A 20,519-nucleotide genomic window follows, 5' to 3' on the forward strand; every position below is an offset into this window, starting at 1 on the left:
CTTCCTTCCTTCCTTCCTTCCTTCCTTCCTTCCTTCCTTCCTTCCTTCCTTCCTTCCTTCCTTCCTTCCTTCCTTCCTTCCTTTCTTCCTTCCTTCTTTAAAAAAACCCTACCTTCCATCTTAGAATCAATACAGTGTATTGGTTCTAAGGCAGAAGAGTAATAAGGGCTATGCAATAGGGATTAAGTGACTTGCCCAGATCACACATAGGAAGTGTCTGAGGCCAGATTTGAAGCCAGGACCTCCCATCTTTGGGTCTGGCTCTCAATCCTCTGAGCCACACAGCTGTTCCCAAAAGCATTTGCTTCAAAATTAATCTAGTTCATGAATTATTCTTACCACATTTCTCTTAGCTGGTACAGGTATCGAGAAGGGAAATGCACCTGTAAATGTCACCTCACATCAACTGAAGATTCTTGATGCCTAGGTGATTTGAGCTTTCAACTCCTGAACGTTAAGTCTTAGGTGGTTATGAAACTATGAATTATTTGCTCTCAGAGGCATCATAAAAGAGTAGATAGAGAACTGGTCTCAAAGCCAGAATAGTCCTGGGCAAGTCACTTAATCTTTTAGAGCTATAGATAGCTCCCTATGATTATAAATTAGAGAAAATACTGCCCTGCATTGATAGGGGAGTTCCCTCTGTCAGTGAAATCACAGGTCTAATCCTTGTTCTAGAATGTTTATTCTTGTATCATTTCTTTGAATCATGACTGTGTTTGATTCTTTTTATAACAATTGTGTTATTGTAACTCTGTGGGATTCCAAGGCTGTGAAAACTCAGAAATCAAACCTGTCCCAATGGCATATGGCAACTTTTCCTCACATCACTCATGTGTCTGATTTATGGTTACTATAGATAGTGAGAAAAATAGGCTTAGATTAACTTCAGGTATTTTTATCACATCAAATATAGCTACTAAATCTAATCTGCCTTTTGATTTAATATCACCTTGAAATCAGAAAGTAGGAGGATTTTGGAATTTTGAAGGACCTTGGAGAAAATAAAATTCTTTTACAGATGAAGAAACTGAGTCAGAGTAGTTAAGTGACTTGCCCAAATTTCCATAGATAGAAACTGGCAGAACCCAAATATTCTGATCCTGTTTCCTTTGTTCTAGATTTGAAGTCAAGTCTTCTGATACTGTGTCCTTTTCCCTACATTTGAGACATGCAACTACCTGCATTAACCATGATGCACAGGAAATATGGACAGGTTTCTTTAGGATAAAGGGCACTCTAGCTCTAAGAAGATTCTAATGAAGTGACAGGCAAATTTCTTAAGAAACGTTCTGGATATCCATCTCCAGAGAAAGAACCACTGAAGTCAAAATGCGGATAAAAGCATATGATTTTTCAATTGTTTATTTGGATTTATATTTTTGAGGTTTTTGGTTTTATGAAATTATTCACTCACAAAAATGAACAATTTGGAAATATGTTCTTTTAAATCTATTTTTATTTTATTTTCAAACCCTTACCTTCCATCTTGGAGTCAATACTGTGTATTGGTTCCAAGGCAGAAGAGTGGTAAAGGCTAGGTAATGGGGGCTAAGTGACTTGCCCAGAGTCACACAGCTAGGAAGTGTCTGAAGCCAGATTTGAACCTAGGATCTCCTGTGTAGACCTTGGAAATGTATTTTACATGATAATACATGTATAACCCAGATTGAATCATCTGCTAGCACCAGGAAGAGGAAGGAAAAGGAGGAAAGGAGATAAGTTTCATCATATAACTTGGGAAAACATGTGTGGAAATGTTATGACATGTAATTGGTAATAAATTAATTCATTAATTAAAAAAATAAAGAAAAGAAACATTCTGGCAAGCCAGTGATGGCTCAGTGGATTGAGAACCAGGTCTAGAGATGGGAGATTGTGGGTTCAAATTTGACTTCAGACTCTACCTACCTGTGTGACCCTGGGAAAATCACTTAATCCCCATTGCCTAACCCTTACCACTCTTCTTCCTTGCAACTAACACACAGTACTGATTCTAAGATGAAAAATAAGAGATTTAAAAGAAAGAAAGAAACATACAAACATACTGGCATAAACAAATAAAACTATGTAATTTCTAGTCTTTTTAAATCCTTACTAGATAGTGAGAAAATAAAAGTTGATTCCTGTCACTCTTTCCAACCTCCACTGATACCCAGTGCCTAGTACAGTGCTTAGCACATAGTAGGTGCTAAACAACCACTCATTGATTGGTTAGAAACAACATAGCAAAAGAAAAAAGAAATGTCTCTGAACTAGAAGTTAATAGATGAGGATTCTAGTTCTAATTCACTATTAAGCTGTGTGACATTAAGCACATATATTGATTTACTTGCATCTTAGCCTACTCATGTTATTTAGAAACAAAAAAAGCAGTAAGGTAGCACAGCGCATAGAGTCAGCCCTGGAGTCAGACAGATCTGTGTTCTAATCCAACCTTATATACTTACTAACTGTATGATCCTGGGCAAGTCATTTAACCCTCTTTCCCTCAGTTTCTTCATCTGTAAAATGACCTGGACAAGGAAATGGCAAGCCTCCCCAGTATCTTTGCCAAGAAAATCTTAAATTGGGTTGTGAAGAGTCAGACCGGTTGACTAAATAGCAACAATAATGGAAAAATCATTGAACCTAGAAGAAGCAAACTTGAATTCTAGTTCCTAATAATAAGAGTTACTCTTGCCTGGGTCATTTCAAAGACTTCTGAATGAAGTTTGAATATGTTGAGGCATATTAGCTTCAGAAAGTAGTGCATGTTATCTGAGACAAAGGAACTTTGATGACTTACTTTGCAAGCATCTCTCTTCCCGGACATTACACCTGCACAGAGCATCCGGGCCGTAACGATTCCATATGTAGAAACACATACAGTTTGGTCTATGAGCTCAACTTCAGCTTGTTGCAGAATTGTGGAGCCTTTGCTATCTAAAATAAAAAGGAAAAAAAAAGAAATGGAAAGCAGAATTTAGGAATAAAATACACACACTTCTCTTTTTTAGCACATTTATTTGTGCTTTTATTTAGCACATTAATGTGACCAATTATTATTGGTCACAATCATTTATTGATCTAAAAGTTAAAATGACAGTAGATATAGTCCTGGGTTTGGAGTTAAGAAGACTTGAGTTCAAATCCAGCCTCAGACACTTAGCAACTGTGTAACCTTGGGCAAGTCTCTTAACCTATATTTACCTTAATCTACTGGAGAAGGAAATGACAAAACATTCCAATATTCTTGCCTAAAAACCCTATGAACAGTATGAAGCATAGGGACATAAAGAGTGGGATATGATTGAATAACTGAACAGCAAAACGTTAAGGTCTGTGAACACAATGCCCTCATGCAACCATGGACAGAGTTAAGTATGGAACCAATGGAGATGGAAGAGAGTTCAGGGCAGGAGTATGAGATTTCATTTTAAAAGTGACATACAAGTGCTGGTTATATATGATTTTTAGTATCATTATTATTAAAATATTGGGGGGGGTGTTATTTTTCCTACTACTAAAATCCTTCCTTTCCCTCCCTTTCTTTACCTTGTACACATTTCATGATATTTTTTCATATCAGTAGATAAGGTTTCAGATAACCTAAAAGTAAAACCAATTCTTACCAAAAAAAAAAAAAAATATGTGCACCCAAAGCCTTTCCTTTTCCGGGTTTCCTACTCCAAAGCATTAGCCAGGGGTTTGTGTGTCTGGCTCTACTATATTGTTGTTCAGTTATTTCATTTGTGTCCAACTTTTCATGACCCCATTTGGGGTTTTCTTGACAAAGATACTGAAGTGGTTCACCATGTCCTTATCCGCCTCATTTTACAAATACGGAAACTGAGGTTCAGTGGGTTAAGTGACTTGCCCAGTTTCATACAGGTAGTAAATGTCAAAGGCCAGATTTGAACTCATAGAAATGAGTCTTCCTGACTCCAGGCCTAGTGTGTCTATCCACTCTGCCACCTAGCTACCCATGAGATAATATACTACATGCCAAGTGCTTTGCTAACCTTAATACACACTATAAATATCAATCATTATAACTTTGGGAGAAACAAGAGAGCAGTGTCCCAAAAGCCACAGAAAGAAAGCCCATACAAGAGAAGGAGGAGATAGCAGTGTCAGAAACTTCTGACTGAGAAAAATTGTTTAAATTTAACAGTTAGGAGATCACTGACAACTTTGTTTTATATTTTATTTTTAGCTAAGTACAATTTTATTTCTTTTTAAAAAAGCTTTCTAATAACTTTAGAGAGAACAGTTCCAGTTGTCTGTCATCTATCACATATTAGCTAGCTGTACTCTGTCATCTATCATTTTTCTAGCTGTAATGTATCATCTCTCTCTCACACACACATACACACATACACACACACTATCTAATACAGATAATCAAGGATTTTTGTTTGGGAAAATAGGAGTAGTGAGAGAACAAAGGGACCAAAGACTCAAGGGTAAAATGATTGTCTGATCACAGGTTCAAGACTATAAAAACTATGGGGCCTCGGTAGGAGTGATAACCCAGGAAAACAGGGATGAGTGAAAAGAATTAATGTTATGGATACGATGGAGAATAAGTTCAGGAGAGTGAATTGGTAATCAAATTATGAAATTATAAAATAGAGGCAAGATGCCCAGCTCTTTGAGCACTTGCCAAGAAAGGCAATTGGCATTAGGAAATGGAGGGCAACACATTTTAAAGATGCACAGAGAAAAGTGGCAGAAATGGTACAAAGGCAGAAGGCAGCTCAGAAGCAAGTGAATGGGATGGTAAAGGAGGGTGACATGAGGAAGAGGATGAGGAGGGGAAGAGGCAGGGAGTATCACTCCTATGACCTTGGATTAGAGTTGGGTGTCCAGCAGCAATAATCTAATGGAGATGGAAGAGGAGGAATGGGGCAAGAGTTTGAGTTCTCCTTTTTATAGTTTTTTGGGGAAACAGACCAACTCCTGACCTGTGCCACCATGAGGTTAGTTCATTAACATATCTAGATCAACCCAAAATTATTGCTGAAACTTCAATGCCATCATCTCGAAGTAAACAGCACCTTTTTGATGTTCCATTGGTCTTGAGCTGTGGTGGTCTGGATTTTGTCTGGAATTTACATATCATAGGACCAGGAACCTTGGTAAACAGTGCCTAAATGTTTTTTTTTCTGATTTAGCACATATTTCTGGGATGTGAATTTTAGTTAATATATGACACAATTTGTAAATTATGCTTTTGATCTTTGGGAGGGTTTGCACATGACTTCCAGGTTTCTATTTGCAGTCTTATTTCCTGCTACAACTTACTGACTAGAAGGGGAGGGGATGATGGGGGGGGACTAGAATAAAATACAATTTTAGCCCAATGAATAAGGGAGAGGAGGGGTGGAAAGATAAGTTATGATGAGAGGAAGGAACTTCAGAGATCATTTATGCCTGATGGTAACATCTAAGGTATGATTATCATTGTGGGAGGCAGAAATGGAATACAAATGTAGGTCGTGGGATCTGAGTAGGCTGAGGAACTGGGAGGCTAAGGTATTTGAAGGGATACCAATATTTATATTATTAGATCATCTTGCTTAGAGTGCCGAAAGAAAATAGATATGGGGTGGCAGTAATGAATCATCGCTCACCTGCTTCAGTCCTTCGTCCCCAACCTGTTATCCAGCACTTCTCTCCACTGTGTACTTTCTGTCCAAGAGGAGGAATGCATATTGGCTGAATCAACTGTTTCATGGTTTCAGGCCAAGCAGTGCTCAGCTGCAGCAGGGCAATATCATAGTCAAAAGTTTGGCTATTATAGTACTCGTGAACCACGATTCTTCTCACTGGAGAGACAAACTTGGCATTACCTTGTATATACATCCCTAAGTGAGCAGTCCAGGGTCTGGGGTCAGATAACCTGAGGGAAAAGGAGCAGAGTGCAAGGTCATCAATTTCCAGAAGCATAAAGAGGTGGTGAAGACATCACAAAAGTGAAACCTAGAGGATAGGGCATTAAACATTATTGTTACTGACACTGGATAAGGAATAAGATATCTTTGGTGCCTCATTGTCCCCTTTCATGAAAAGAAGGCGATTTTTTTTTCATTTTTATTTTGAATATTTTCCCATAGTTACATGTTTCATATTCTTTCCCTCTCCTCCAAACCCCCTAACTTCCCTTAGTCGATGCACAATTCCACTGGGTTTTACATGTATCATTGATTAAGATCTAATTCCATATTATTGATACTTAGACTAGAGTTATCGTTTAGTGTCTACATCACCAATAATATCCCCATCAGCCCATGTGTTCAATTAATTGCTTTTCTTCTGTGTTTCTCCTCCCACAGTTCTTCCTCTGAATGTGGCTAGTTTTCTTTCTCATAAGTCCCTCAGTCTAGCTCTGGATTCTTGTATTGCTGCTAGTAGAGAAGTCCATTATGTTCAATTGTACCACAGCATGAATCAGTCTTTGTGTTTTTCACTTTCACTCTGCATCAATTCCTGGAGGTCATTCTAGTTCACATGGAATTCTTCCAGCTCATTATTCCTTTGAGCACAACAGATGCCACAATTTGTTCAGCCATTCCCCAATAGAAGGACATTCTCTCATTTTCCAATTTTTTGCCACCATAGAGAGTGTGGCTATAAATATTTTTGTACAAGTCTTTTTCCTTATTATCTCTTTGGGGTATAAACCAAGCAGTGCTATGGCTGGATCAAAAGGCAGATAGTCTTTTAAAGCCCTTTGGACATAGTTCCAAATTTCCATCCAGAATGGTTGGATCAATTCACAATTTCACCAGCAATGCATTAAAGTCGAAATGGGGGCAATTATAACTGTGCTCTTTCTTTACTTCCTTGCAGAAAAACAAAACAAAACAAAACAGAGACATTTATTTCCATATTTTCATGAATCTGCACTCTAATCCATGTGATGACTCCTTGCCATGGTACAGATTACATCTTAAAGCAGTTGAATTAGACCAGATCCCTTCTCCCAGAGAGAAGTTGACAGAGAGATTTGCAGTAATGGATAAACCCTGAAGTGAACCAAAGGAATTTTACCAACTCCTATATTCTTCTTTCACTAGCTTATGCATGACTTGAATATTCAAAGTGAATGAGTCTACTCAACCTAGATGGATATTCTTTTCCAACTTCTTTTGTCTTCCTTCTTTCATTATACAAAATGTTGTAAGCTCCAACATTCAGGAGATACTCAGATGAGTCTGCAAATAATTAGTGGTTATATCCAACTTCCTGCTATGTATCTCTTCATTGCCTATTGAGTTTCCTACATTTCTAGTTCTTCAGATACTGCAGTATTTTATAATTCATAGCCATATTATATCACATAACAAATAAGGATATAAAAATAAGGGGGCTTTAACAGGAAAACAGGCTTGGGATTCTAAAGTTTGTGCAATTTTTCAAATACAATCCACTCTACTTCCTTCTCTTCTTCAATTCTGGTCCTGTCTAATTATCTATCTGTCCAGGACAAATATACTGGTGGACTAAATTAATAGACTACCTATCCAACTGTATGTCATGATTTGAACAAAAAGCACTTTTTAAACATTTGATTTTCCTGGGTAGATTGTTAAGCTGATTGCTTTTGCCTGGTCAGACCTCACTGAAAAATCACCATAGGACTCAGGTTGACTAAATATAATCTGCATCCAAAAACATCAGGAGAATTTTGCTGTCCATAGTAAAGCCCTTTGCAATTTGGGTCTTTGTATAAGATGTCCTCCTTGATAATGGTAAATCCATAAAATCGTGATTTTATTTATTATGATATTGATCATTTAACAAAGGCATTTCTGTAGTTGCATCTATCAACTAATATTTTAGGATTTTAACATGTATATGGGGACATCTTGTTGAACAATAACCCTAAAGGATGTGTTTTGCTGTTCTAAGTCAAATGCTTTAGATAGAGATATATGTGCATAGATAAAGATAGATGGATATTTAATCATCAATACATAAATTCAATAGGATGTTTGTATTTTTCTTTCAACTGTGAAGATGAGACAACATTCTAAGAAAATAAAAAAATCACAGAATCTTAGCACTGGGAGGAACATAAGAAGTCATTTGGTCCAACTCGTACATAAAGAGAAATTCCCCATGGACTCATTATTAATGATGATCCAACTTTTATTTAAAGACATCCAGGAAGGAAGGAGTCAATAACTCCTGAGCCAGTTCATTCCTACCTGTTCTAATTGTTAGAAAGTTTGTCCTTCTGTTAAGTCAAAGATCTACCTTCCACTCAGTGTTCAAACAAAACAGATCTTATCCTTCAAATCCTTGAAGCCAGGGGACAGCAAGGTGACTCAATGGATTTAGAGCCAGGCCTAGAGACAAGAGGCCCTGGGTTCAAATTTGGCCTCAGACACTTCCTAGCAGTGTGAACCTGGACAAGTAACTTAAACTCCACCACCTACCCTTCACCACTCTTCTGCCTTGGAACTAATACACAGTATTGATTATAAGACAGAAAGTAAAGGCTTTAGAAAAACAAACAGTAAATAAATCCTTGAAGCCAGCTGACATGTCTCTCTGTATCTTTCCTTCTCCAGATTTAATATGCTCATTTCCTTTAACTGATCATTTTATGGCATGATTTTAAATTCTCTCACTACACTGGTTGACTTCCTTTGTACACATTGTAACTTATAATGAAAATTTCCACTCACTCAGTACTTCTAAGAAATATGTCATAGGAGATACTATTTAGAACTTTGGTCTCTAATATGATATTTAACCTAAAAAAATGGCAATAGCTCATTGGTGATTCACATAAAGTGGTACAAACCTACCCATTCATTCGGTCAAGGTGGTTTTGTGGTGACAAACAGAAACAGGTAGAGTAGATGGGTTTCAGGGGCTTTGGCTCTGTTCAAGTGGTCAAGGGATATTGAGAGTCAAAGTTTATTTTTTGAACTTAAATACATTATTATATTATAAATAGAAATGTTGAGAAGATGATGTGGGGTGGTGAAATAATCTTTGTTTTTTTCGGTTTTGGTTTTTTTTGTGGCAGCTCATTTTTATTTTTAGTTTTTTAGAAAAATGTTTTCCATGGTTACATGATTCATGTTCTTGCTCTCTCCTTCCCCCCCCCCCCAAATAGTTGACACGTATTTCCAATGGGTGAAATAATCTGAACTAGGAGTTAGGACATGAGTTGAAGTGAATCACAAGTCTCTATAGATCTCCCTTTGTAAATTAGTAATCACCTTTCTGAAGTCATAGTAATCCAGTCATCTTTTCTTTGCCAGTGGTGGAAACTTCTTGCCAGATCCTACTGAATCCTAAGTCCCAACACACTAAGTAAGGCCTTGAATAAGTCACTGAATCACAATGTTGAATGATGTGTGTAAGACAGCCAGAGGTACTACCTCAGCAGTCTCATTGTGGCTGTTAGTAGAAAATAATTTAAAGCTTTGGGAAGTATCTAACACAGTGTCTTGGCCCTTCTTTATTGGTCTGACTTGTCATTTTATACATATAAGAGACTCCTAACATAAAACCTCCCTCCAATGCTGCAGATCAGAAACTTGGATGCAGCTTAGAGTCCTAAAGAGTCACTGGGACCTGAGGAGCTCATAGTCTTACCCATGATACCTGCTGTATACCTCTGCTGCCTCTTATGCCCTGCCCAATCAATAACTATTTGTTTAACCGAATTGAGCCAGTAAAAATGCTTACACAAACTGAACATGTGTGATTAATCATTTACTTAACAGACCAGCAGGCATCTGCTTAGAGGATATAATGTGGAGAATTTATTTGAGGGAAACTTCGATCTTAAAGAATGAATCATTACAAAGAAAGAGACTTGTTTCAAAATAAATATGGATTACAATTAGGCAGAGTATCTGCATGACTCCTAAGGTTGTTCTACTAGGTTAAGTGTTCTTAATCTTGTGTGTCATAGACCCCTTTGAAAGTCTGGTGAAGCCTATGGATCTCTTCTCAGGAAAAAAAGGAGGAGGGGAGAGGCAGTTTTTCCCCAAACCCAGGTCATGGATGATCTAAAATCTTCCTAGTATCACTTGGGCATCAGGACCCCAGCTGGTGCCCTATACTAGAGACAACAAGTATTTAGAGTTGTTTTGTTTTTTTAAGGGTTTGTATGTTTTGTTTTGTGAGATGGGGCCTTCCTATCTCACCCAAAATGGTATTGCAGTAGTCTCAGTTACTGGCACTTGGATCTACTCTGTTTTCACTCCTCCTTTGGCAGCCTGGTATCCCTCCACTCCCAGCCCTACTCTATCCAGGAGGTAAACCTCCTACTCCCAGGGGGCGATGATGCCAGACTTAGTATGAACGCTCAGTCAAATTTAGCCCTCCCACAGTTCAGAACTCCTGAACTCAAGAGATCCACCAGCCCCTACCTTTCCCACTATAAACCACTGGTATGTGCCACCATGCTTAACCATATACATGTTATTAAATGGTTAAAAATCATCCTCCTGACAAAACTATTCCTATATGCTAGGAACATGATTATTTACATAGAAAATTCCAGGGAACCAACAAAGAAACTAATTGAGACAATAGTTGCAATAAAGTAGCAGGTTGCAAAATAAACATAGATAAATTAATATCATTTCTATCTAACAGAAACAAAATCTGGAGATGTTCTATTCAAAATAATTACAAAATAAAAATATCTAAGCTATCTGGGAATCCATCTACCAAGGTACATTATTTATCTCAATAGATACAACTTTAACATGTTTCTTAAAGAAATAAAAATAATTTAAATATTTGGGGCTGCATTAAGTGCTCATAACTGGGGCATGCCAACACAATGAAATTGACAAACATTAATATATTAATTTAATGCTATATAAATTTAAACAAAAAGAGGATGATTTTTATAGAGTTAGACAAAATAATAGCAAAATTCACTTGGAGAAATAAATACACAAGAAGAGTCATTCAATTAATTTGGCTTGGGCCCAGAAGGTAAGATTATACACAGAAGCTGAAAAGAAACCAATTTTGTCTTGATACAAGAAAAATTTTCCTAAAAATAATGCTCTACAAAAATAAAAATACTGTCTTCTCTTCTCACTAGTTAGTTGAAGGATGCACTTGTTGGGGATTTTATAGAGGAAATATCTATTTGGGTATGGACTGAACCAAATCTTAGATTCTGTGATTCTTTCACCTGGGGAGAATTGAAGGCAGCAAACACTGCCACAATTAGGAAAGGAGGCTTTATCTTACCTGCTTCCTTGGAAACAGTGGGCTGCAGAGACGAGCCATTCCCTCGAGATGACTGAGGCACCACAGTAAGCAGACCCAACAAAATGGAGGCTGACTTGCCATGGCCACCCACCTTCCTGGGTGTCAGAACCACCAATGATGCGATGGAGAAGAGAGGAGGCAGTCCTGCTGCAACCTTCAACAGTGAAGAGAAATGAAATCAGGGTTGTACTGGAATTAGTGCTCTGTCTCTATGGTAAATTAGTTTCCTACTTCTTCCAAAAAAGTGAACATTTGGGTTTTCCCTGAGGCCAGTACTACCCAACTTCTTCCCCTCAGCTCATTTCCTATATATATATATATTTTTTTCTTTCAGGGCACAATAATATATTCCATTCATATGGGATAGGGGAAAAGGAGGAAGGGAACAGAAATTAGTCAAAAGAAGTCAATCTGAAGGAAGGGTCTGGTGACTAGAGTTGGCCAAGTGACCAGAGAACTCAAAGAGTTTTAAAATGTACGGATAAAGATAAAATCCAAATTGAACAAAAGTTGAAACAGTATTAAAATTGAGGTCACTGTCACCTTGAAGGGGAATGGGAATGGAGAAGACCACAAAGTAGTAGTTATCAAAATGTCACAAAGAGATGCTATATTATAAACAATGTTTATGACCAAGATAGAAATAATACTTGACAAGCATTCACAATAGCAGTTGAATCCATTCAGAGTTTTATGCTGCTCTGAGGGGTTTCAATAGTAGGAAATTTGATGGATAGACATATACAAAGTATATATACATATAATCATAATCATAGGTCTAGAGCTGGGAAGGACCTTAGAAGCTTCTAGTCCAACTTCCTCATTTTGTATAGGAAGAAATAGAGAGCTAAGGAAGTTAAGTGACTTGTCTAAGGTCACAAGGTAGAAAAATATGAAGTATGTGGGGCTATGCAACATATATACATATATGTATATATTTTCATATGTGTGTATGTTGGTGGCCATAAATGCCGGTCTTGGAGTAGCAGCTATATAATGAGGACATATAAATATATGTGTGTATGTGTGTATATGTATAGTATATTTGTGTATGCACAGTAGGGACACACATACACATATCCCCACTATGCAGCTGCTACCTCAAGAGTACTATTTGTAGACATACATGTATATGTGTATACATATATGTGTCTATGTGTTTATATACAAAGAAGTCACATTCAACTCATTTATAGTCATGCAAGAAATGCATGTGTGAGGGGTAGCTGGGTGGTCAGTGGACAGAGATGGGAGGTCCTGGGTTCAAATCTGACCTCAGACACTTCCCAGCTGTGTGACCCTGGGCAAGTCACTTGACCCCCATTGCCTAGCCCTTACCACTCTTCTGCCTTGGAACCAATACACAGTATTGATTCTAAAAATGGAAGGTAAGGGTTTTTAAAAAATAGAAAAAAAAAAGAAATATATGTGTGTGTAATGTTATCAAAAAATATAGTAAATAATCTGAGTAGGTCAAACAAAATGCAGTTTGGGTCAAAGGAAGGATAAATGGGGATATTAGGGTGATTATAAGGTGATAGGAGGAGGAATGAAGGTATGGGAAGGTATGTAGGAGATAAAGGAAATGGGGTATGTAGGAGAGGGCAGCTCAAACAGGTTTATTCCCAGAGGCTTGAGACAGGATACAGGGAGGAAACTAGAGCCAGTAAGAAATGTTTAGGTTTGGCTGGAGGGTTTCTCTTGTTAGTTTCAAAGTCTCTTGGAGGGGGGGGGGGGTTGAGCGGGCCCCTCCCTGCCAGTGAAACTGATGGCTGGAGGAAGTCTTGAAGGTGGGTACTTCCTGTCAAGATGGATGCCTCAGTTGTCTCAAGAAATAAAGGAAAATGACTCTTTCCTCTTGGCCCTTGTCTTAATTTTCGACACAATGGCTCACCACAGGGTTTGAATAGGTAAGAAGGGGATTTATTAATACCAGGGTCAGTCAGAAGGGGGAGGGGGTTCAGGATTTTCTAATTGCTGCTAGGGAGAGGGGTGAGGGTGGGGGATGGGTCGCGGAGAGGTTTAGACAGAGAGAGAGACCGGCTCTGCCAGTCAGGAAGATTTGACTGTCTTTTAAAAGTCTTTATCAAACCTAGGGATAACTTCTTTGAGGATACTCCAATTATCTAAAGAAACTAAAACCCACTATGTTCAATCACCAAGCCTTCCCTTCCACCCAGGACCCAAAAGAAAATCAGGGAAGGGGAGGGATGGAGATGGGAGATCAGGGAGAGGTCCAGAGAAATGAGATAGGTCCAAATTTCCCCAAAACAAAATAAGCCCAGGCCAAGGCTGAAGCAATTAGGCCAAAGCAAAAGCCTCCAGCCACAGCGAAAGCCAGAAGGCAAAAGCCCCGTCAGTTGGAACTTCACCTCTATTTATAGCCTAAAGTTCTAACTGACTTTCTGAACATTCTAAGATGTTTAACTGACTTTTTGTGACCGTTAGAAATTACAGAAGCAAAAAGTTTCTGTTAGCCACCTTGCATTACAGTATGCACTATTATTACTAATGATTTATAGTCACAATTTCTTAGCTAATGACTGGACATTGGCTAATGCACATAGCCAGGTAGAGAAGGAAATCCATTCAATTTGATTCCAGTGAAACTTCTATTTTCTAGGCTACTTATTTGTAAGGTTTTCATCTAGGAAAGTGATGGCGAGCCTTTTAGAGATGGAGTGCCAGGCCTTGCCCCCACCCGACCCCTACCAAGTACCAGGCACCGTGTCCCCCCACCTCACCCCTCAGTCCCACCCTTATTCCAGACAGGGGAAGGAGAAAGTGCTCCCATAGAGCTGTTAGGCAGGGGAACATGTAATGAGAGGCACACATGGAGAGGGAGAGGAGAGTGGCCCCAGTGCTCCGCTCCCCTCCAGCTATGCTGTGAGCTATCCTCCCTTCACACCTAGCTCCTCTCCAACCCCACCACAGAAATCACTTTCACCACAGACTCAACAATCTGCTATCTTTGCTGCACCTTCACACAAAATGTGAGCCCCTCCCTCACCTCCCCAGCACCTTACTGGGTGGACTGGGGATGGAGGAAGCTCTCCCATTGGCTGCTGGGCAGAGGGTGGGAGAAGTGAGGAATGTCCTCAGGCACATGGAGAAGGGGAGGGGAATAGCTCTGCCTGGAGTCTCTCTGGCTTTCTAGTAATGAACTCTAGCTGGTGACTACAGGAGTGCTCACAGAGAGGGCTCTTGTGTGGCCTTTTGGGCACATATGACATAGGTTCACCATCACTGATCTAGGGAATTAGCCAATATAAGCTCTTGAAACAAAGAGTTTTGTTTACCAATAACCTTTATCTAGGCAAAAGCTGTTTACACTTCTATTCACAAAGAAAATTCCTTTTTTATTTTTTACATTTATTATTTTTTTAAGTTTGCTTCCAATATAAATCATACTTTTGTTATGTGTTCTTTTTTTACTTTTTTTTTTTAATTTTAAACCCTTAACTTCTGTGTATTGACTTATAGGTGGAAGAGTGGTAAGGGTAGGCAATGGGGGTCAAGTGACTTGCCCAGGGTCACACAGCTGGGAAGTGTCTGAGGCCGGATTTGAACCTAGGACCTCCCATCTCTAGGCTTGGCTCTCAATCCACTGAGCTACCCAGCTGCCCCCTTTTGTTATATGTTCTTGCTTGCAACATAGAGATATGCACTTAACAGTTTCACTCAGTGAAGCTTCTCTTAGTTGAAGATTTTTTCCCCATAACTGAAGTTTATTTTATTTTTTTTATTTTCTTAGATGAAGATTAAAATTTTAAATAAACCAAAGAAACAAAGGTATTGAGAAGATCCAACTTGGTACTTACTACAGCCTTTTTCATCACTCCCATCTGGGCAGTCAACTGTTCCATCACACTTGGCATTTTTCTTTCTAAAGCAAACATCATTGCCACACTTAAAAGTTTGGTTGTTGCATGGAATTCCTAAAAGTAAAATAAAGGAGAAGTTTATAATTAATTCTGTTGTTACCTCACCAGCAAATGATAAAGATGAATCACCGCAAATTTCATTACTCAGTGTGTACTTTTGCCAAATGCTGTGGGGGAAGGGGGGCGTGGAAAGGAAGATGGAAATGAAAGGATCTCATAAGATCAGCTCTCAGGCCTCATTCAAAGACAAACAGACAATTAGAAGAGGCTTGTGGGAAACAGGTCATGCTCATTCTGGTGGTTTTTCCAATCAGTTTCTGTGATGAAAAGTAATTGGTCATTAAGGACTTGAAACCATAATCTTCATCCTCATTTCTCTTTAAGGAAAAATAATAATATCACATTTATATAGTGCTTTAAGATTTACAAAGCACTTTATAGCTACTGTATTTTCTCAAATTTTCTCAAACCCTATTACCCCCCTTTTATATTAAAACCTACCCTTCAAAGAAGTGAGTAAATCTAACCAAAAAATAATAAAGAAGTTAAGGAGCTAAGTAAATCCTACATAAGCTAGTTATTCTAGTTATCTGGAAAGAATTGTACAGGGAGAAAAAGGAATATAACTTTTTTTTAGCAACATGTGGTGCTTCTACAAAAATTAATCATATTTTAATAAAAAAATTTATAACTAAATATAGAAAAGCAGAAATGTCAAATGCATTCTTTCTAGGTCATAATCTAATAAACTTTATATTTAATAAAGGGCCATAGAATCACAGAATAATAATTAATTGGAGACTAAATGCCTTAATCTTAAAGAATGAGCAGGTTAAAGAATTTCATAAAAACAATAAATAATTTTATTAAAGAAAATGATAACAATGAAAAACTTATACCAAAACTTATGGGTCATGAAAAAGCAGAATTAACGTAAAATTTATATCTCTGAATGGTTATGTCAATGAAATAGAGAACAGAAATAGAGAAAGAACAGATCAATGAATAGGGTGTATGATTTAGAACAGTGACGGGCAACCTTTTGAGCTTGGTGTGTCAAAATTTGCCAAAAAACCAAGCATAACTCAGATGGTGTGTCACTTCAAGAAAAAAAAAACACATAATTTCACAATATTTACAGTTTAAATAACAAAAATGTATAATTGTAATATATAACTGTATTTAATAAACCAAAATAGGTAAATTAACATAGGTAGAATTGTCATCTATAGTGCACAGAGTGTCTACACTACAGCAAATGTTTTATCCTTGGCATATGGCCTCATGCTTCTCTGTATGTGGCCTCATGCGGCCACGTGTCATCGAAAATGGTTACGTGTCATAGGTTTGCCATCACTGATTTAGAAAATTAGAAAGAAGAACAAATTAAAAATCTCTAATTAAATATTAATTAGGAGTCCTAAAAGTCAAAGGTGAGATTAACAAAATTGAGTGTAAGAAAACCACTGAATTAATCAATAAAACTGAGTTGGCTTTATGAAAAACCCAACAAAATAGATAAACCTACGATTTTTAAAAAGAAAGAAGAAACCCAAATTACTAGCACTGAAGATGAGAAGGGTGAATATATCACTAATAAAGAAGAAATAAAAACAATTTTAGGATTTATTTTACCCAATTACATGCCAACAAATTTAATAAATTAAATGAAATGGATGTATACTTAAAAAAATATAAATTACTTAGACTAATAGAGAAGGAAATAGAATGTTTAAATAACCCACTTTAGATAAAAAATTGAACAGGCTATAAAAGAACTTCCTAAGAAAAAAAGCATCATGAATTTACAAGTGAATTTAAATTAACATTTAAAGATAATTTAATCCCAATATAAAATAGATTATTTAGAACAATAGGAATTCTACTAAATTCCTTTTATGAAACAAATATGGTGCTGAGACCTAAACAAGGAAGAGCAAAAACAAAGAAAGAAAATTATAGGCCAATTTTAATCATGAATACAGGAGCTAAGATTCTGAATAAAAATTATACATTATGACCAAATAAGATTTATCCCAGATAAGCAGGAGTGGTTTAATATAAGGAAAACTATTAACATAATTGATTACAACAAAATCCATATGATTATATTAATAGATACAGAAAAAGGTTTTGACAAAATACTACCCTCATGCTTCTTAAAAAAACGAGCAGGGGCAGCTGGGTAGCTCAGTGGATTGAGAGTCAGGCCTAGAGATGGGAGGGCCTAGGTTCAAATCTAGCCTCAGACACTTCCTAGCTGTGTGACCCTGGGCACGTCATTTAACCCCCATTGCCTAGCCCTTACCACTCTTCTGCCTTGGAACCAATACACAGTATTGATTCCAAGATGGAAGGTAAGGGTTAAACAAAAAACAAAACAAAACAAAACAAAAAAAACTTGAAAGAATAGATATAAATGGATCTTTCTTTAGATTACTAAGAAGCATATATTTAAAACCCATAGCAACAGATGGGGAAACTGAAATTCAAAAAGTTGATTTGCCCAAGATAACACAACTAGTAAATATTTGGTTTCTTTTAAAAAAATTTTTTTAAGTAACTCAATAAATATCATTACATAATTAACAGGTCCTCCTGCCCCAGAAAGCTATTTCAAGAAAGGTCTGCATAAAAGAGAACAAAGTGAAGAGACTCCTTACTCTGAGTACAATTCTCTTCATCTTGGCCATCTTCACAATCCCTGAAGCCATCACAGACCAAGGGGGCCTGTGACTGGAAGGCACTGACATTACAAGCAGGCTTGAGCATGCCTAGGACAAGAAGCAAAGAGCAAGCTAGTGAGTCTGAGGCAGCTGTTGGAGGCTTTGGTGATGATAGGTGCCACTTCTAAGAGCAGCCCCTACCCAGCGGGGATGTAAAACTCTCTGAAATGAAAAAAAAAAAAAAAACCCTCCATCATGCTCCCTTAGTCCACCATTCCAAAAAATAATACACACCTAATTCTGTTGAGACCAGTCCAAATGGAGACTGGCAAGCTATGGATACATGGTTTATGAGGAGGAATTAAACAACTGGAGTCCATTCTTAAATGTTTGTTCTTGTTAGAAAAAGACATTTTCTTGCTTTTGTAGATGAGAGCACAAATTTACCTCATTATTCTCATCCTTGTAATATTCTCATGAAGTTCCTTTGGACAAAGATATTGCCTTATATATTCAAAAGAGTCTATTCTGAACCAAGCGGCCAAGGTAAGCAACTGACAAATTAAACAGACACTTTGGAGGAACTAAATTAATTCTTTCCAACATACAATTCAGTGCATAGTGATGAGTCACCCTTAGTGTCTTATAATGTGACCATCACTGTATTTATCTGCTCCCATGTCTGATTCATTTCAACAATTAAGTATTTATTAAGCACCTACTATATGCCAAGAGTTACATTAAATACTGAGGATACAGTAAAAAATTTTAAGGAAAAAGAAGGATGTTTTACTGGCACAGCATCCTTTAAGTCTTGGAAAAAATAATTTCCTGTGTGATGCTGATGTCACATCCCCAAAGCCTAGCACTTATATACAGCTAATCTGCATTGGAACCAATCCACAGTATTAACTCTAAGACAGAAGGTATGGTTTAAAAGAAAAAAGAAAGAAAAGTAGTTTCTAAGTATATACTGAATTTACACAAAAACTTCAAAGCCATCAAACCATGTGATATTATATGAAAGTATTGGGTAAAAAAATTTAGATTTTGTTTTGTTTTTGTTTTTTTTTTTTAAACCCTTGTAATTGGGTGTATTGTCTCATAGGTGGAAGATTGGTAAGGGTGGGCAATGGGGGTCAAGTGACTTGCCCAGGGTCACACAGCTGGGAAGTGGCTGAGGCCGGCTTTGAACCTAGGACCTCCTGTCTCTAGGACTGGCTCTCACTCCACTGAGCTACCCAGCTGCCCCCAAAAATTTAGATTTTATCAAACGTTTCACGCTATATTAACAGATATTTTAATTAAGAAAATAATGTGGTCTTAAATATTGCTCTGTAGTAGCTACATACAAACACAGAATTAATTAGATTGTAAAACAAAATCCATTAGATAATGAATGCCTAAAAGAATGATATATATTATTACCAGAAAGGATGTTTAAATTTTAATAACTGATATCCAAGATATTCTTTTAAACAAAGATTTTTGGCACATTTCTAAATTACATACCCCACCTCCCATCCTTGAGTTTTTGAGGAAATAATAAATTTAAAGTTTACCAAAGATGATTTAAGAAAAAATTAGTATCGTATAGCTATTATTTACTCTCATAAAGAAAAAAAAACACAACAACAACAAAACAAAGTTTTCATTTGCTCAATTTATTTAAACAAATCAATTTAGAAATGTCAGTGAATTAAACAAAACTATGAACATATGGTGATATGGCACCCAGTTGGACCATGAAATAGAAATCAATAGAGCTGCTGTTGGAAAGTGAAGAATTGCCTTGAAAGTTCTGAGACTTCTACAAAAGAATGCTTTGGGAGGAGTTTATTGGTCTACCAATATAATATGATAATCAGAGGATTGTGGCAACTGAGGGAAGGCACTGAGTATAAAATAAGTATCTTCTAAGTATGGAACCTATAACCCTTAAAGATTTCTTTCAGCTTCCCATTTCCTTCCAAGAAGTAGTTAAAAAAAAAAAAAAGGTGGGTAGATGCTCACTTACTGGATAAAAAAAAAAAAATAGAAATAGCAGCAGAAGGGATAACAACATAATTAATCACTTGTTGTAAAGCATTATAGTAATAAAGCAAAAGATATGTACCTTGATCACAAGATAACAATCAGTAGTGGGATTTCATTACCAAGTTATTAGAGGATTACTTAGATTTAAATGATCAATATTAATTGTATATCAATGTACTGGCATGTTGATTCATATTAATTTTTTTTTTAAAACCCTCACCTTCCATCTTGGAGTCAATACTGTGTATTGGCTCCAAGGTAGAAGAATGGTAAGGGTAGGCAATGGGGGTCAAGTGACTTGCCCAGGGTCACACAGCTGGGAAGTGTCTGAGGCCAGATTTGAACCTAGGACTTCCCGTCTCTAGGCCTGGCTCTCAATCCACTGAGCTACCCAGGTGCCCCCTTCAATATTAATTTTTATTTTAATTTTCTCTAGGGATATATGTTACATTCAGAGAGGCCTAACTCCAAGTAATAAGTTTGTAATATGTGGAACAGTGGGTCTAAATCTCTGCTTTCCTCTAGGATATACTTCCCTTACCAAAGCAAATCAGTCTCTAAAAATTACCTTGTTTGAGAATTGCCTGGGGGGAACTGAAAGATTAAGTGATTTGTTTAGGATTACATGACCAGTTTGTGTCAAAAATACTAGAATCTGGGTTTTCCTGAGTGTGAGGTTTGAGTA

At 37.2% G+C, this 20,519-nt stretch overlaps 1 protein-coding gene across 1 annotated transcript in view; it reads right to left on the reverse strand.

The window, feature by feature from the left end:
* TMPRSS7 (transmembrane serine protease 7) overlaps window positions 1-20,519 on the reverse strand; it is a 93,808-nt gene that overhangs the window by 628 nt on the left and 72,661 nt on the right. The window contains exons 13-17 of the mRNA XM_044666785.1: window positions 17,795-17,905; window positions 15,069-15,185; window positions 11,227-11,401; window positions 5,619-5,887; window positions 2,789-2,925 (exon numbers count right to left, since the gene is read on the reverse strand). Of these exons, the coding sequence (XP_044522720.1) occupies window positions 2,789-2,925; window positions 5,619-5,887; window positions 11,227-11,401; window positions 15,069-15,185; window positions 17,795-17,905 (809 nt within the window). The remainder of the gene's footprint in view (window positions 1-2,788; window positions 2,926-5,618; window positions 5,888-11,226; window positions 11,402-15,068; window positions 15,186-17,794; window positions 17,906-20,519) is intronic.

This window comes from Gracilinanus agilis, chromosome 3 (assembly GCF_016433145.1).
Source record: "Gracilinanus agilis isolate LMUSP501 chromosome 3, AgileGrace, whole genome shotgun sequence".
NCBI lineage: Eukaryota > Metazoa > Chordata > Mammalia > Didelphimorphia > Didelphidae > Gracilinanus > Gracilinanus agilis.